At 31.6% G+C, this 14,880-nt stretch overlaps 1 protein-coding gene across 1 annotated transcript; it reads right to left on the bottom strand.

The window, feature by feature from the left end:
- Nucleotides 1-6,892: 6,892 nt before the first annotated feature.
- On the bottom strand, nucleotides 6,893-14,280 carry LOC134266292 (uncharacterized). Its single transcript, XM_062748505.1, has 3 exons — nucleotides 14,036-14,280; nucleotides 7,808-7,977; nucleotides 6,893-7,627 (listed from the first exon to the last, which is right to left on the bottom strand). Exons 1-3 carry the CDS (start codon nucleotides 14,101-14,103, stop codon nucleotides 7,329-7,331), a joined length of 537 nt encoding a protein of 178 aa, XP_062604489.1. The 5' UTR covers nucleotides 14,104-14,280; the 3' UTR covers nucleotides 6,893-7,328.
- Nucleotides 14,281-14,880: the final 600 nt, after the last annotated feature.

Below are 14,880 nucleotides of genomic sequence, written 5' to 3'. Positions count from 1 at the left end.
TACCTGCTTTGTAGCGGGGTTCAGTGCTACTGATCTTTATCAAAATTGGAATTCCCTCCCCCCCAAATAAAAAATTCACTCAAAAAAAATTTTTTTTCCGGGGCCCTATATGTTTGTTATATTTAGGTTATATTTCACAAAAAAAAAAATGTTGTTACAAGGGTGTTTTTATAATTATGCATGTCTATCCTTCATAATGTCCTTTTGAAAAATTCATTTTATAAAATAAATTCTGAATATGTAGTAATTGCAGAATTTATTTGATAAAATGAATTATGTCAGAAAGGACAATAAGAATCTGCCTGAGGGTTACCCTACCTTGTCAGATTTCCGTATAAAATCAGTTGTTCATAAAAGTACAAACAAATGTGTACTCTAACCGTACCACTATGCACTTGTACAATTAATGTAAATTAATTATCTAATTATTCTTACTAATTATCAATCTTACATATCCTTCACAGCCAACTGCTCTTTGCTACATTTTATAAAATAGATAAATGGTACCATTACGGGATTTCCCCTACGCCTTCATCGATTCATCAATCTCTGTTTATTTTATTCAATTAATGTTAATGGTTGAATTACGACATCTGTAATTAAAATTTTTAAAAGCCGTTGAAATTTTAAGATTAATGAAATACCGAGACACTTGCCTACCGGTTCTACGTTGTTGTTTTTTTTGTTTTTTGTTTTTTGTTTGTTTGTTTGTCTTGTTTTTTGTTTTGTTTTTGTTTTTTCACCGTGGTGCTGTACAGCCGAATCCCACCTGGGTTCTACTACCCTCACAAAATCACCTTTAAAATAATATAGCATTTTATTCCCGCTAAAATATTAACACAAGTAAAGAAGAAACTTCAGATGTACTGTGCAACAATATACATGTATTCGAGAAGCGGTGTAAATCAGACTTGAATATTAAAAATTCAAAAAACTTTTGGACAATTTGAAATCATAAGATTTCACCAAAATCAACAGCTTTAAAACTTACGACTTTTCAACTTTATATACATCCATTCCACACGATAACTTAAAGTCCAGTCTTTTTTGATATCATTGACAGCTGCTTTTTTAAAATGAAAATTGAACTTATAAATTTACTTACCTTGTCATTAGGCATTTGCAAAATTATTTTAATAAAATTTTGATTGTATATACAAGTACTCTGAAGTTGATATTAAAAGAAGCTTGAGTTTCTGATTGACAATATCTATGTGGTTTTGGAGACTAGGTTTTCCAACAATCTATCGGAATTCCCATGCATATGCGCCCCGTTATAAACAGACTTAATCCAGGCTTTTTGACATCATTGACAGTTGCTTTTGAATAAAAATGTAACTTGTAACTAACCTTTTCACATGAAAAAAATTATTTTGTTTAAAAAATCTGATTGTAAACACAAGTACTCTAAAGCTGATTTCAAAAAATTGTTTGAGATTCTGTTTAACAACATCCATGTGGTTTTCGGATACCAGTTCTTCCAACAATCTTTTGGAATTCACAAGGGTACCAAATACGCCTCGTCGACATTATATATCCCTTTGAGCTTGAAATGAAAGATACCTCAGAATCTGACACATATGTTTCATATTTGGATATTTTACTAGGGAAAAGACGTTAATGGTAATCTAGCAACCAAGCTGTATGATAAACATGATGACTTTAACGTTTCAATCGTCAAATTCCCTTACTTATGGGACAATATACCCTTATCACCTGCATACAAGGTTTATATTTCTCTGTTGATTCGATACGCAAGAGCATGCTCTACGTGTGATCAATTTCTAAAGGGGGTTAAGTTATTGACAAACAAGTTGATGAAAAAAGAATGTCAATACCGGTAGCAGCAGCCTCGTTTAGAGACATCATTTCGTGAGTCCTGTCGATCCATTGACCTTTTCAGCAAATACAATCTATCATGAAGTCAAACGTTCACTGATGTTTTTCATACTAATTGTAAGGCCATTATTTACACTCTGGATTTCCCGTTATTCCTGAATATTGACAAGGGGCACACGGTGGTTGTGACCGGTGGGCAGGGGATGATCACCCCTCCATGGCATCAATCCCATCTCTGATGTTTAAGAGTTGCGTGATTTTTCTGCTCCTGATGTGTATTGTTTTACGGGTTTTGAACTTGAAATACTGTTTGTTATCTCCATATATTTCATCGAATCAGTAAAATAACCAATATGATTCTGTAATCTACCTCCATACAGGTCAGAGTGAACCAAAGGAGTGGGAAAAGGGGCCGTTGTTTGTTACTAACATCATACTTGATTGTGGTCTTCTAATTTTGCGTTCAAAAGGGCACCATACTGTGATCCTTACCTTTAAAACAACTAAGAATATTTTCTCTTTCAAGTATGAGACCATTTATAAGATGATCGTGATAAAATTTCAATGAAATTTTATATTACAATACTCGTATATATTCACTCACAGTACCAAAAATCACATGAGAATGCTAAGAAATTTGATATTGTACTCATGGTGATTTTTTATCACCTAGACACCTGCTTCCAGTGACTGTCCCTTGAATTGACTTTGACCCTTCTATTATTACGAAAGTACTTTGAACCTTCTATCAGTAATATCTTTGTCCATTATTCATTATTCAATTTCTTTGGCCCTCAGTTGTTATTAATGTCTTTGATCCATAATTATTAATCTATGACCTCGACGTCACGTGAATTAGAATCTGACATACACAAACTTAATTTTTTTCACTTCTCTCCAAAAATAATCATTTTTATTTTTAAACTTAGTGTCCAGTAACCTCCAGTATCACAGGTCAATATATATTTTGAACAAATTTGAATCAAGGATTACAGAGTTATGGCCCAGATAAAATTTTTTGACATACAGCCATGTTAAAACCAATGTGTTTCCCGCTGGTGGAGACATTCTGACTAGACAGCTCTTGACTAATGCTCTTTGCTGTTGTCATTTACAGATTTCTGACAAAAAGGACATGCTATGGCCGTGCACAGTGGCTTTAAGATGCATAAACTGCAAGCGAGTAGTGATAAAATTCATCGCTTGCCTTTGATTTTTCAAAACATTTCAGACGGGTTAGGAGAATCATATAAAATACCTCTGAGAAGTTTTCTTTTTTACTTTCAATGAAGGCCGAAACAATATTACCTACCGAGAACCTTATCAGAGGATTTTGAAGAAGTTAACAATCATGGCACATTATTTTGGACACAAGAATTTCTTACTAAGGAAAAAGGAATACTAACCTCATGTTTTAACTTAACCTAGCCTTCCAAATTTATCTAAAATACTAGTAATATCCACTGCAAAGTTTAACTATGAGTGAAAGTCCCATTTATATTTGGTATGGACATGGTTGTATCAAGAACTAAGCGACAATTTGACTTAAGTTTTGGGAAAAAAATTCTGTAATGTACCGCTAAGGCTTAGATAGGCTTGGATATTCTGTTATTTAGAGATTGACCCCTAATCTGCTAACAAAAAGTAACTTCCTCTGTATGAAATATATGGAGATAAATTTATGGATATGTAAGTAATGGACTAACAATCGGTATGAAAAACGTCAGTCAGCATTTGACTCAATGATAAATTGTATTTGCTGACAAGGTCATTGTATCGACCATAGAACTTATGAAATGATGACTTTAAACGAGACTGCTGATATTCATGTTTCATCAACTTGTTTGTCAATAATTTACATCCTAGAAAACGTAGAGGATGCTCTTGCATATCTAATCAACTGAGAGATATCAACTCCGTATGCAGGTGATAAAGGTATATTGCTGCATAAGTAAAGACAGTTGACGATTGAAAAGTTTGTCATAACGTTTATCATAGAGCTTGGTTATTAGATTACCATTAACGTCTTTTTCAAGGAAAATATCTAAATATGAAACAGATGTGTCAGACTTTGTGGTATCTTTTATCTCAACTTCAGCACGATATATCGTGTGACAAAATGGAAATTACGATTGTTAGTTGACAATTCGTCGTCGATATATCGAAATGTCGAGTTGAAGGCCACAGCAAGTCTTTTTTTTCTTTTCACGTATAAGATTCTTGATAAATTCTGCTTCATATGAATATAAAAATAAGTTTGTTAATAACAAGGCGCAATTAAACCCATGGGAATTCCTATAGATTGTTGGAAGACCTGGTCACTCAGAAACTCAATCACCTTTTTATGTCAACTTAAGATTACTTGTGTGTACAACCAGAATGTTTTTAACAAAATAATTTTGCAAAAGACCAATGACAAGGTAAGTAGATTTACGAGTTCCATTTTTATTGAAAAGGCAGCTGTCAAGGATATCAAAAAGCCTGGACTTTAATTTTTCGTGGGGAATGGTTGTGTATAAAGTTAAAATTGGTAAGTATTTAAGCTTTTGATTTTGGTAAAAACTTCTGCTTTCAAATTGTCCAAAAAAAGTTCCTTGGCATTTTTAAGTTTTCACATCTGATTTACACCTGTTGCACAGTACTCTTAAAGTGTCTCCTTCACTACTGTTAATATCTTAGTAAGAAGTAAAAAAGAGGGTTGGTTGAACATTTACTGGAACCCAGTATCTTTGTTTGTAAGGATTTTTGTGAAGTTTCGGAATCCAATATAGATATGGTAATTCAAATTTATTTTGATTATTTGGGATATTAAAAATAATCAAAACTGACATATGGTTGTGAAGAATTTTCTCCTTAGAAATGGAACTATGAGTATAAGTTGAATTAATACTTGGAATTAAATCCAAGTTCTTTTAAAATAAAACTTATATTATGAGCCTTACAAACGAAGACAAAGTTGTTACCTGCATTGTCAGCAGGGACCAGTACATACTGATCATGCAATCTATCTTCTTCTTGTTTCAATTGAATGCAAGAGTTTCATTTATAACGCTACAATTAAGCCATTTCAAATCGTTTCATTGTTACTTATTATGTAGCTACTTTTCATAAATTTTCAAATAATCTATTTTTCCCTACACCTCTTGATTCCTTAAAAGTTTGTCTAAAGAACATCCAACAGGTTTATTAGAACGTTAAACTTTAAATTTGATCTTTAATTTAATACTGTAAACAAAGAAATTTTCGCCCCGTTTTATTTTCGCTTCTTTCGCCCTCCACTTGATTGGGCGAATTTAAAACGGGACGAATTCACCTCATAATTTCTTAAACAGAACTATGACTGGGCGAATTTAAAAACGGGCCAAAATTGTTCACTTCAAAAGGGCGAAAATAAGACAGGGCGAAAATAACCCTGTATACAGTAACTACATTTGATGTTCACAACACATCTTTTTAAATGTTTATCATATAGATGCTGTGACATTTTTTTTCGGGAAGGGAGTTTCTGTTTTCTTAACTTGTAACAACTGTTACGGATTTAATTTTCAGCATGCATATATTTCTTGCAAGACCTTCAGAATTTAAATAGCTACTTTGTTACATATGTGCCTTGTCCTTCCTTTCAAATAAAACATATCAATCCAAAACAAAAGATAAAATCAGGCTTGAAACAACTAATTCTTCCTCAGTGTTGCTGTTTCAAGCCACAAATGGGTTCAATGAAACAATTTTGGTTTAAAGATGCATCGTTGCATAGCACAGATATGAAGGCATATGGGTCCAATATGGACAACGCTAAATGTTACTATATCCCCAAACCAGTTGTCGTCTAGCTGTGTATTTTATGGAAATGACTTCAGTTCTCCTTGTCATTCCACATCTGTGGAAGGAGTATATATTTACATATTCTCATAATTTTTATATTGTCCATTCTCTGTATATAAGTGCCAAATACCAGAAACCACAACATAAAAAATGACAAACATCAAACTTTATTGAACGAGGCACAAAAACGACTACTTGATAATATTATAGGGTTGCGCTTAACAAGCTCTGTGTCAAAACTGTAAAGAAAATCTGCAAGGCTCTAGAATCACATTTTATGCCCTCGTTATAGAAGATCAAGAGGTATGTAGTTTTTGTCCGTCCGTCTGTCTGACCTAAAAAAATTACAATTGTCAATATTTTGAATGGTGTGAGCTACGGCTTTCATATTTTATACGTGTATTCCTTCACTAGACTTTTTTGGGTACCATATGGCCTTTTGACTTTGGAGTTTGACCCACTTTTGTCATTACTTTTGAACAGTTGCTGCTAGGGCTTCCAAACTTCTTAAGTGCATTCATTGTGATTAGACCTTTTTTGAGTATACATGTATATATTTTTGGACCTTCACCTTAGAGTTGACCAAGTTCTAAAACACTTAAATCTTGGCCATAACTCTTTAACATTTTGTACTAGGGCTTAAATTCAAATTTCACAAGTGTATCTCTTTTGTCATGACCTACCTTTGGGTATCAACAACTTTGACCAGGATCTTAGAGTTTGACCTAATTTGGTAAAACTTAAACCTTGGCAATAAGTTTTGACAGTTGGTGCTAAGTTTTGACCTTGACTCGGAGTTTGACCCTATTGTTTTTTTTTAATAAACTTTGGCCATGACAGTGCACGTTTTCATAATCCACAGGTGTAATAATTTGAGACAAGTCCTTTCTATTGGTAGCAACCATTGACTTAGGAGTTTGACTAACATTTGAGAAGCTTTCTAAACCATCTGTATCTTGATTTTCTCCAAGACATAGAAAGTAAAATATTCTTAGAATGCAACATTTAATATACAAGTTTTTAATCAATACTTATCTTATATGCAGTGGTTCCACTGATTTTATGTAAACACATTGTATACAGGCCTACTTATTTCAGATTTTATCTAAGAATTTTTCAAACAGTCATGAATTTTCAAGGTATTAGATTGATAACCCTTGATTATGTTATCATTTGTAAATAAAATGCATGTACTGAACAATCAAAAAAAAGTTTCAGAAGATAAAAATGTAATTTTATACTTTAATGTTTTTTATGAAAATTTTAACAAAAATTATACATAAATAAACAGAATCTGCTTGCGCAAGAAAACAAATAAACAAACAAAAAAGAAATACACCATGGCTAGAAACCAACGAGGATGATACATGCAACACGACTATTCAGCACACAGAACATGAACTTCACATTATTAATATTTACATATACATAATATTGAACAAATATGTTTGTCAGTTTCTAATTATCATATTTAAATTTTATGTTAATATTTAATTAGTCAGAAAAGATATTGTTCCTCTTCAAACAAAACAAAAACGAAAACGAAACACGACGAAATATACCGGAGATCCAGCGATTTACTGCAACAACTTTAACATAAAATTAATATAAATATTATGCAATGAATGGATTGCAGAATGTAGACAGTCACCACAAAGTTGAAACTAAATATCAAAAAGAGGCTTGTCGCCATAGTAACCGGCTGCTGCTTTAGCTCGGATTAAGTCCCCTGCGTATTTTATTTCATTGGAGAGTGGGCCCACCGGAAGTTGGGGTTTGTTAGCCCTGCTATCTCTGAAAGGTGACGGTTTGAATCTTTCTCCTATGGGTAGGGGAAGAAAGTTTTCCAGTGGTCCGTTGTAATCATAAACAGGTCTGTTCTTCCGTGCTTCTTGTATGATGCGTTGAAGCCTTTCTACCTCACGAATGGCGCTTTGTCTTGATGAATAAGGCCACCATGGGTCTGTCAAAAAAACATTTCAAATCAAACAGGAGCCGCAACAGCTGAATATTATTTACAAATAATGCTGATGCAAAATACAGAGGAGCTGAAAACTAAAAAATTAATTTATCAACATAAAAGTTTCTGTGGATGAAAAATTTTCAATTTCACTGTTACGAAGAATGTAGTTCAAATATTTACCTAAAGTCATTCTGTTTGTAAACTGTGGAAAACGGGTATTTTGCCTTCGTGCAAAATTAGCGGAAACATTGTTTATAAATCTTCTTTGTGTTCTTCTATATGGTATATTTCCATTCGTATAGGGAAAGAGTGAGACAGACTGTCCAGAGATGCATTCTACCAGCAGGATCCTGAAATGAAACCAACTATTATTAACACATTTCCTGGAATTATTTAAAGAGAAGAACATTTCTACGAGACTTGTAATTTATGTTGGTGCAAGCCTGTTTTTTTTTTTCAATTAATCCTGTTTAATAAAGATATTTTTAAACCCAGTGACCTTCACACCTTCAAAGGTAAATTCACCTTAGATTATTATTTACTGATGACATTTAATTGGGAGGTATTCGCTTTGTCATTTTTATGTACATGTAAATAAGTTTAATATGTTTGTTTGTTCTTCGTGATAAATACATTTATTATTTCGATCAGTACTATATTTTAGCTCATGGATTACGAGCTTTTTATTATTTTTATGCACTATTAACTGGACTCGAGCATTATATGCAATTGTGTAGTACGTATGGTTTAAACAAGAAAGTGTTTTGAAGGTTTCTGAAGTAATTAAGTGACTAATGACATCATACATTCTTACATTGATGAATATCAGGTGTGGTGTGTACCGGTTATCGATGGCTACTCATTCGTCTTGTTGCGATCTAAATGTCCTCTCAAAACCTCAGTGGTTTCCTGGTATTAACTAATAGACTCCCCTAAACTGATTTTCTTCCTTCTAGAAATGTTTGTGTCTGTGTGGCTTAGTTAAATGGCCTTATGACCGGTAGGCTTAAATTCCGGGATTGGGATATGAATTCCCACATGCACCAATCTCTTCGAAGTCAATTTATTAATTTAGTTTACAAACAAAAAAAATAGCAAAAACAAAAATTGTCTAAATACTCGTATATAGGTTATATGCAAATTAATATATTGAGAATCATGTGTTCAATTATTTCAAGAAAATAAATCTCGGAATTTGTGAATATTTAATGTAATTATGAATATGGCATGCATCATTCTTTGAAAAGCACTTTAAATGCAATGGTTTGAAGACGTATTCATCAATGCAAATTATTTTTGCCGTTTCGCGATAAGAATATTTATTTCAAAGTGGGAACTTCGGAGCCGTTGGGTGGAGTTCACATACCACACCTGTGATAATTTAAATATATAGTTAGAGGCATTTCAGTGTAAGAGGAACAATTTTTGTTTGTTTGATACAGTAGCTTAAGGTAGAATCATTAAGGTCAAAGAATATATCGTTGTTTTCAGAGTATGAACAATATTTAAACCGAAGCAGGGTTCTGCTAGATAAGCTGACTTTACAGGGATTTCAATAACTTCGTTTAAAGTCAACATTTCGTAAATTATATGGTCATTATAATGACCTTGTAAGCAAATACATTCTATCTTTGGGTTGTATTTTTACTGACTTACTTCATACTAATAATTGTTAATACTAAATTTGACTAAGGATTACTCCGTCTATCTGATCAATACACAGGGTCCACGGTCGGTGTGACCGGTCGACAAGGGATGCTTACTCTTCTATAGGCACCTGATCCCACCTTCGGATATTCGGGGGTTCATTGTTTTATTTTTACATCCACTGAATATTTTCTCCTTTATTTCTTAAGAAAACCCATTGCGTTAATAACTGCATGAACTACATTAGGCATGTCGCCTGTACATATTTCTTGATCAGTGGTTGTTCCATCAATGAAACATAAAAAGACGTTCGCATCATTAGAACAATAATTAATCTTTTTAATCCAACTTTAAATGATTATTTAAACAGATATAAATATAAACAATAAAATGTCTTTCTTTGTTTGTTATTACTGGAATTAACGGTCGCAGCTATTGCAGAAAAAAATTACACAACCCGCTTACGCGGGTTGTGTATTTTTTCTGCAACAGCTGCTTCCGTTAATTCCAGTAATAACAAACAAAGAAAGCATTTTATTGTTTAAATGTCCTGTTCACATATTTTCTCATTTGTAGTTATTTTTTAAGATTGAACACTGTTCGTTATGTAAACTTTTTCAATAAGATCCTTTGCTATTTTTAATGACGTTTTTTTATTTGTTACTATTGATATCGTTTGTTTAGATACATGTATTGATATGACAGATAAAAATATGGTCACCCAGAGTTAAAGGTTAATATTTATACTGTACAAAATCTTCACCTCCTTTCAGTAAGAACTTTTTAACACTGACTTAGAATTCGTGGGAATTTTTCTAAACTCTCCGTCCTTGCAATGAGGTCGTTTAAATAAAATCAAGGAAGCAGACTTTATTTACAATCTGTTCGTGTGTGATACTAATTTGTCAAAATTATCCATTCATTTTTAATGTTTTCTGTATTTTCCGGGTTGTAGTGTACCATTGCTCCGAATTCTTTCTGTCGATCAGTTTGTTGTCACGGCCATCTATCAATATATGACGTACAATTCTGTTCAATTTTATGTTCTAATTCTTCAAACGTTTCTGGTGTGATCGAAATGAATGAGAATAATTTAATTGTTTTCATGTGGACGATCGGTTACCTGGAGTACATAAAATGCTTAATGCAGATTGATAGAGGCAATGACTGAATATTGTGTAAATAGTAAAGTATTAGGTGTTAGTCAATTTTATTAGACTGTATTCAATTTATTGGTCAAACGAGAGAGAGAGAGAGAGAGAAAGGGGGACATGGTACTTCATTGTTTCCACTGCAACAAATTTAACTATGAAAATTAATGTGTTAAATAAACAACTGGCTATTGCAGACGATGGTGGATAAGGGTATTCAATATTTTGTTATAATGCATAATTTTTTTTCACGAATGGAAAAAAATTTTGTGTTATATTTTTTCGTGTTCTTTTTTATACATATTTACGTGTTTAGATTATATTGTGATACACGAAAGAATTAGAAACAAGTTCTTAGTTCCTCTCCCATTAGTCGTATTTTAATTTTCTTGTTTCATTTTCAGATCTATGAACTGCTAAAAAAATAAAGCAGTTCATATCATATGATGTTGAGCATTTAATAGCAGGCCAGTAATTGTAGCATCATGTGCTATAATTTCTTACAATTGATATATAAAAGGTGCTTGAGATTCTTATGACAAAATCTTTGTAGTGTTTGGAAACTATATCTTCAAATAAACTGTTAAAATTACCATAGATTCTGATTGTGCCCCGTTAAAATCATGTCGTTTCAAGCCAATTTTAATTATTTTAAGATGTTGTAATGAATTGTTATCAGAGTGCAATCTACAGAATGATAACGTTTGCATAATCGTTTTTGTAAACTAAAAATAAAAGTGTCCCTAGTCCTGACACTTGCGGTACACCACCAATTGTACATAAAGTCAATGAAAGCTTTTTAATACATTATCATTTGGGATCTGTTACATAATTAACTTGGTAACAATTTTAAAAGATTTCAACTAGATTCATAAAAGACTGAAGTTAAAAAATTATACTTTCATTCTATAATTTATAAAATCCGGTTGTAAAAGCACAGAAATGAAATATATGGAAAATTATACAGTACATTTTACCAACTTCAGTACTTTTAACAATGCCAGATAGAGTAGTCTGTTTTAAAACAGCTTGGTATTTATAGATATATAAATATATATTTATAAATTCGTTTTATGTATTAAAAGTCATTCTCACCATAATTTAAAAAAAAAAAGGGGGGAAAACTGGCCCCTAATTACTATTAAATTGGTCTTTCTTAAGAGATGGAAATATATAAGCTTTTTTCAATTGTTTGAAAATTATTTTCCTAAAAGTGATAAATTATTTTAAAAGCACATACAAGGATATTGATATAGGAACGTTCATTCATATTATTTTCGATTACGCTTTGCCTGGACTAACAGCCTTTTAAACAGGCCAAATCAAGTATTCGGTAATATCAAGGACCTTTTGATTCTGTTTGAATATCAGAAAATTCTGCTCTATACAAACATTTGTTGGTAATGCATATTAGTTAATCTCTACATTTGAAAATTGAAATAAATATATTAAATATCCAATGTTTCTGTTTGTAATTATCCAAAAGGGCTGATTTATGATTAAGATGCCCCATTTTTGAAGAACTAGTAATGCAGTGGGGGTGTCATTTCTTTCTTTTATACTGAAAAAAATATTTTATTAACTTCAAAAATTATGTTTATTGTTCTAACAATAGCCACTCAATGTGGATTCAATGTTGTAGTAATTAGTTCTCTCTTTGTGTATTAATTCCGTCTATCGTTAAGCTTTTATTGGTAACATTGTTACCAGACATGTTTCAGTAAAACAAAATCATGTAATTTTGACTTGGTTCTTCTACTTTATACTGCTAACATTCTTATGATTAATGTCAATGACTAAAGTAGGTCCCGGTTTGCATGACCTCGAAAAAATCCTGTCAGTCACAAGAGTAAAATTAATTCCATATCCAACTTTAAAACCTTAATTTAAATAAGTCTATTACATTTTAAAATTTCATTTTTTTTTCTTTTTGTCTCCATTAGCTCATCTTTATAAGTCAAGTATCGTAAAACACTGGCTTTGAAGATGATTTTCAATGTGGCTGTCTTTCTATTGAAACTCAAAACATATTGTGAGATAAATTCAAGACTACAAGGATAATGCAAAGATAAAAAGTTTATTATTGAAACGGCCTAGATTTTACTCAATTTACTTCATAAAAAGAACTTTTTAATTTAATAAAATGTGATACAGTATGAATTTTTGCATATATATGTATTCTTCAGGTTGTTATTTTCACATTGCGAAAATAACTTTTATTATTTGAAATATCGACTTTTATTCAAGGAATTTATTACAGTGCCGTACTTCAACATCGAAAACTTTACAAAACTGAATTATTAATTTCAAAAATTTATTTCTTAATCGATTTCGTTTGACTTTGATAAAACCTTGAAACCTTTTGATTTATGATCGCAGTAAATCAAGTGTATAAACCACATCTAATTACCTATTTTATTTTGTCTTAATATTACATTAGAAATCTGTAGAACTTCAAGAACAATATGAATTAAAGTCAATTCATGCACACGAAAAACTTTAAAGGCGTACAGTGATTTATGGGCTATGTTAAAACATATGTGAAAAATAGGTAATAAATCAAAAAGAAAAGAATGGTTATGCTTTTCTTGTTCGGCACTGAAAATTAAAAAAAATGAAGAAAAAAATAAGTGATCATGGCCACTTACTCATTAAAGACATGCTATCATAAAACATTACCTCACACTGTTGTGCAGCAAGGACAACTAATAAGACCTTTGCTCTCTATAGTGAATGTTAACGTTTAACAAGTGTGTTTGACAAGAAATGAAAAGAAAATTGGTGTTTCTTCCGCGTCTCCTACATTAACCACAAGTAATGTTTGTGTTTACTATCCTTTGGCTCATTACTTTGTACATACCTCCGGAAGTTAATTGAACATTAATTATTTATTTTGATGAGTAGAGGGACAGGTGAAAAACGCGATGAATAGTATACTTCTTCTAATTTTTGGAATGTGTTATTTTATTCATAGATTGATTTTTCTAGATTGGAAGAATGTCGTTTTCCTCCTGCAAGTATTTTTTTTCTTTAATTTTTAAGAGACCAATACTGACCATGAGATTTCGTGAACTAACTGTGCTATATAGAGTAATTTCTACAATAAAAACTTCCTGTTTTATCACTATTAAAAATCAACAGCTTATGTAGAGTATGTTATAACTTTTAAATAAAATAGTTTCAAGAACGTACATATACACTGTACTAAATATACAAGACCCTGGAGTTTAATATGAAAAAAATCTTATGGTGTGATCATTTCCAGCATTGGAAATTATTCATAAACTATTAAGCTTCTATATCATATATGTCAAAATCATTTGTGAAATTGCATTCTTTTTTATTTTCAGATATTTTTTTTATTTCGCAAGTGGATCTTTTATAAATGTTCCTTTGTTATCTTTTCGTATTTTAAATTATACATGTATAATTAAAAAAGAAAAATGAAAGTTTTATGCATGGAACACCAGAACTCAGAAATGCAAATCTACAGTAGACTAAAATTAGGTGTGAAGAATAGAAAAATTTTTAAAAAGCTATAGGAAAACTAAAAATTGCATAACAAAAATAGTTAAATGAACAATACAATGTTCAATCATTATATACTTACACAATGAGCGTCGTTGTAATGGTCCCCAGATACATGGTTGCCGTAATGTTACGGAGGGGAATCGACATCCGATTTTTATGTCAAAACTTCTGATGTGTGTATGGTTAACGAATCGGAACGAAGGGCATATAGTTGACGCTTAACTGTCAATCACATTTCCCAGATGGATGAAATCGTTAAGTTCTATCAGCAGAATTTAAAGAAAAATAATCATTGTATATGAAGAATGCATTCCGAATGATAATATTCGATATACAGGTGTATACCACATGTATTAATAAGCTTTCAGACCTTACCCTAGCATTCTTCTGTCAGTGATATACCTTCGTAACTTGGTTTGCCCGATGGGGCTAAACACCCATTCTCAATATAAGGGCTCAAATAATGTCGCCTCATCTTCATTTAAAAGAAATTCCACTGATGTAATTTTTAAATCAACATTATAAATAGTCATATAACAATGAATAAGAATTCAAATAATTATCGATCTGAAAGGGTATTTAAGGAGTTCCAAATTCAAATATAGTAGCCTATTTGAAATGTACGTTACTGTCGCCGAGGCAAATATTATTCTGAATCCCCTCTGTGTAATATATAGTTTTCATTCTCAAGTAAAAATTTTCTGATAAGTTAAACCTTGTATCATATATATTTCTTTTCATAACAATAAATACATTTTCTTTGTGATAATAAATAATTTTTATTGTGCAATGTCCCTGTCGCTTAATTCTATTTCAACCACATTACAAGCAAACACAAAGATTATACACCTGATAGTTTTGTTCTCCTTTACTTATTGATGAGCTAAATTTGAAATTTCAAAGGATTAATTACTCCTACTTAGA

The sequence above is a fragment of the Saccostrea cucullata genome, unplaced genomic scaffold, assembly GCF_032062105.1.
Source record: "Saccostrea cucullata isolate Sc308-1 unplaced genomic scaffold, CSIRO_AGI_Scuc_v1 ctg10183, whole genome shotgun sequence".
Taxonomy (NCBI): Eukaryota; Metazoa; Mollusca; class Bivalvia; order Ostreida; family Ostreidae; genus Saccostrea; species Saccostrea cuccullata.
The sequence above is the reverse complement of the archived record's forward strand: the minus strand, read 5'-3'. Positions and strand labels throughout refer to the sequence as shown.